The 4,434-nt window shown below is 34.7% G+C and overlaps 1 protein-coding gene across 1 annotated transcript; it reads right to left on the bottom strand.

Moving 5' to 3' along the window:
• Window positions 1-2,731: 2,731 nt before the first annotated feature.
• Or51f1g (olfactory receptor family 51 subfamily F member 1G) lies at window positions 2,732-3,682 on the bottom strand. Its single transcript, NM_001001287.1, has one exon. The coding sequence runs from the start codon at window positions 3,680-3,682 to the stop codon at window positions 2,732-2,734; it is 951 nt and encodes a 316-aa protein (NP_001001287.1).
• Window positions 3,683-4,434: the final 752 nt, after the last annotated feature.

The raw sequence follows: 4,434 nt of genomic DNA, 5'->3' as shown, positions 1-4,434 counted from the left end.
CAAACATGTCATTTTTATTTCTGAATCTGACTTATTTAAAGCAATGATCTTCAGTTCTGTTCATTGTCTGCAAATGTCAGAACCTCATTTCTCCTTATAGCTGAATATAGTTCTACTGTGAGTATGTACAAAGTTCTTTTTTACCAATTAATTTGTTGATTGACATATAAACTGATGCAAATTTTTAGCTATAGGGAATAGTACTGCAGTGAACACGGCCATGCCAGTATGTCTGTACTATGGTCGTAAGAGTTTTCAGAAGATCTAATTGAGACAAGAGAACTGGATTATATAGTACTAACATTGGTAGTTCTTTGAGGAACATCCTCACCAACTTCCACAGTAGCCTTACGACGTTTCATTTACCCCATAAGGATTCTTCTTTCCCCATATCTTAACTAATATTCGTTGCTTATTTACCTGGTGCCCATCTGACTGACAGAAGATGGAATCTGAAGGCCATTTTCCTTTATCCTGCTCTGATGGCTAAGGATGCAGACACTAGCAGACATTTATTTGACGTCTCTGCCTGTTTGCAGAGCTGCCTGCTTACTTCATAAGCTCATTTATGATATGGAGGAGAGCATTTAATACTTGCACTTCATATATTCTGCTTATTAATCCCTGTCTAGTGCATAATAATTTTTACTGTTTGACACCCTAGCAATCATTTAACTTGCTGTGCAGAAGCTTCTTAACTTCATGTGATCGTGTTTGTTAATATTTAAGAATAACTCCTATATCAGTATTATCTACTTTGGAACAGTTTATGCCTCTATCTTGATGTGTTTTCTCTGTATTTTCCTTTACCAGTTTCAACATTTCATATTTTATGTTGTTTTTATCCACTTTGAGTTTATAATTTTTTCAGAAACTGATTTATTTTCATTTTTCGATATGTATAGCAGAGTAGAACAGCCACTTTCTGCAATTTCACACTTACAGCTCCTCCTCTTACATCTTTAACTTGTCTTACTTCTGTGGGTCTCTGAAGAGCAAAGATTTCTACTCTGTGACTTTAGAACAGTGCAAGATGTAAAAGTTGGCATTTAATAAACAACAACTGGACTCCACTGAGTCCAGAAGAATTTCTGTGTTTTCTTTATCTCAAGGCCTATTTCAGATAAGGTCTTTGATTTTAAAATTTATATTCCCTCATGAATATTGTACATACACTCCTTACAATCTTCCAGAGAATTGCTTCTAAAATATCACTTTGACATGTCCTTTCACATCCTTAAATTTCATATTGCAAGGAAAAGTGGATACAGTACTTCTTTTGAGTTATTAGCCGTAATAATATAACTGCAGTATTTTAATTTTTATACATATTCATGCTTCATGTACATATTTAAAATTTTTTGAAACATAATTATGTATATTTATTAATATTTTATTTTTATTATACCATGTAAGGGCAAAAACATTAAAGTGAACCTATAGTTACATGTGTGCTGATGAAACAAATATGTTGATGTAGAAATTTGTCATTTGGAGGACTCTATAGTTGGAAAAAGTATACAAAATGGGTTTGCAAGTTAATGTTAACTGGCTCCATCAAACTAGTGCCCTGGTGATTATAAGATGCCTGTGATATCCGTCATTTATATCACCCTGCTGTTTACATTTATAAATTTCCTCTATGCCACTGGAAGTTTAAGATTTTGGCTGTCTTCTAGTCCAAATAGTTTCCCTTTTTATGAAGCAATTATTTTTTACTAGCTTGGTATAAATTACTTATCAGAAGAAGATCATCAATCACTCTTTAGTTGATTGGTTGGTTAAAGAACCAAGTAAGTCACTTATACATCCATGTAACATGAAATTTTTTGAAGTAAATCAGTGTGTAGATTTTGCTTTGATGTTCCTGTGCTAACAATAACATATTATATTGAATTCTTAATGAACCATTGTTCGTTATATAAACTCTTATAATATAAATTTTTAATAAGTCATAAAGAAACAAACCAACAATCTCTGCTCTAAGATTCATTACATTTTACTTTACGGTCTCTTCTAGACCAAGAGTTCCACTTCGCTTATCAAATAAAGAAATAAATATCCCTAATTTCCAAAACGTTCTTTTGATTATTACTTGCATGAACCATTTCTTATTGTCATGTGTAAAATGTATTGTCTCTGTATACAATAAGCTAAATAGTTTTGGAAAACTATGAAACATTTTCAACTAAGGCATGAATTCCCGGTGATACACACTTTACTTCTTGCCATGGAGTGTCTCCCACGGAAACATTTAGCAGACTGTGTAACATAGAGCATAGTGTCTAGGATATGGGAATCATACATCAAAATATCAACTCTAGTCCATGTTAAATGTATTGCCTGAATGTCTCCAGACCTTCATTTAATCAATAGTCTATATTTTAATTATATTCTGGTTACACATTTTGTTGCGCTATTTTGAAGGATAGGGAGAATATGTCTTGTGAGACATTTGAGAAAACCTAGTACAAAACTATCAGGAAATGTCAGTTACACTGAGCAATAGTTTTATTTCGTCATCATCTCATTTTACATTTCCCTGATTAGACTGTAAATCTCATGCAAAGTATAGCACATTGGAAACAGAAAACACCTAATGTTCATTAAACCTTGCTAAATAAACTTAAAAACTTGAAAATTCCGACAACTAATGGAGAATCTCTGACCAGATTTGCTTTTGGAGCATGAAAATCACACCACAATTTTCAAAAGTTAAGGAACTCTGTGTTCATTTTGCAAAGAGCAAACTAAGCACAGCCTTTCTGATTTGTTTTGTTTTCACACTATAGATGATGGGGTTGAGCACAGGGGGTAAAAGAAGGAAAACATTAGCCATCATTGAATGGACTATTTTGGGCGCTGACCGATTATAGCGATGAACCAGAGACAGGCTAAACATCGGGATGTAGAAAACAGCAACTGCTCCAATGTGGGATACACAGGTACTGAAGGCCTTGTGCTGTTCTTCAGAGGAGGCAATAGTGAGGACAGAGCGAATGATCAGTATATAAGACAAGACAATGCATGGAATATCTACCCCTATGGTCAGAATGAGAAAAACTAGTCCACAGATGTTATTGATCCGACTGTCTGAACATGCTAACTTAATCACATCTGGATAATAACAGAACGGGTGGGAAAGGGCCTTCCTTTTACAGAAATAGATAGGTGTAAGGAGCAAAAGTAGGGGAACTATTAATAGTAGAGGGCGCATCAGCACTAGGAAACCCATCTGAATGATTCTAGAATTAGTAAGAATCATGGTATATCTAAGAGGGTTGCAGATTGCTACATAACGGTCAAAAGCCATAGCCACTAGCACCCCAGATTCGATACATGTGAATCCATGGAGAAAAAACATCTGAACAATGCATAAATCTAGACTGATTTCGTTTGCTTGAAACCACAGGATTCTCAAGGTGGTTGACATTGTAGAAATAGTCAAACCCAGGTCAGTGGCAGAGAGCATAGAGAGGAAATAGTACATCGGTTCATGCAGACTGTGCTGGGTCACAATGATAAAGAGGATCATGCTGTTGCCAGAGAGGGCAGTGGCATAAAGACAACAGAAAGGGATGGAGATCCAGCCATGAGCAGACTCTAAGCCAGGAAAGCCAGTCAACAAGAAGGTTGTCAATTTCGATGTGAAGTTGCTTAGGAATTCCCTGCTGTCCTGCATTTGTAGCATTTGCCTCTAGAGTGCTCACATCCTAAGAAGTAACAACAGAATTCTTGTTATAACTGCAATGCTATAAAAATATTTAAACCATTTTCTGATTAATAAAACTACTCTAGGAAATAAATTCTGTTACTCAGACACTAAATTATATTAATTTAGCAATTAAAATTAGAGACATTTAGAATATACAATGTTAAGTCAAGAAAATATAATCACATCATTTTATAGGCTTTTATATTTATAGACTTTTACGTTCCACAGGATTTTGTGCATAGTGATTTCTAGAAATGCAAAAAAATAAAAATCTTTCAACGTGTGACACTCAGTTCTTAGAACACAGAGAAACAGGCACATTTAATTTTTAATTTGCTAGGCTTAAAGTGAGCAGGAAAAACCTTATTAAAGACTTTGTTTCTCTAGATTGGTTCTACATGACTATTTGTGACTCTTCACAAATAGAATTCTAGAAGCAATCAATTTGATCCCACGTTATGGTTGAATAGCCAAAAATCTGTTATTGAAAGGAAAATAACAAAAACAGAATATTATAGAAATTTAGGGGAACAATTATAAGTCCTAAGCCATGAGAAATCTGAATGCTTTAAGAGAACCATTATAAAATGAGAGCACGGTATCCCCCTATGTTTGACAACAGTGCTGAACTGCTTGGGCAGCCAACTCAAGTAAGTATGAAACATTCAAATGCAGGTCAGAGTAGTTGTTGACCTTGGGAAAGGCAGGTGTCCTCCCTA

This window comes from Rattus norvegicus, chromosome 1 (assembly GCF_021556685.1).
Source record: "Rattus norvegicus strain SHRSP/BbbUtx chromosome 1, alternate assembly SHRSP_T2T, whole genome shotgun sequence".
Lineage (NCBI taxonomy): Eukaryota > Metazoa > Chordata > Mammalia > Rodentia > Muridae > Rattus > Rattus norvegicus.
The sequence above is the reverse complement of the archived record's forward strand: the minus strand, read 5'-3'. Positions and strand labels throughout refer to the sequence as shown.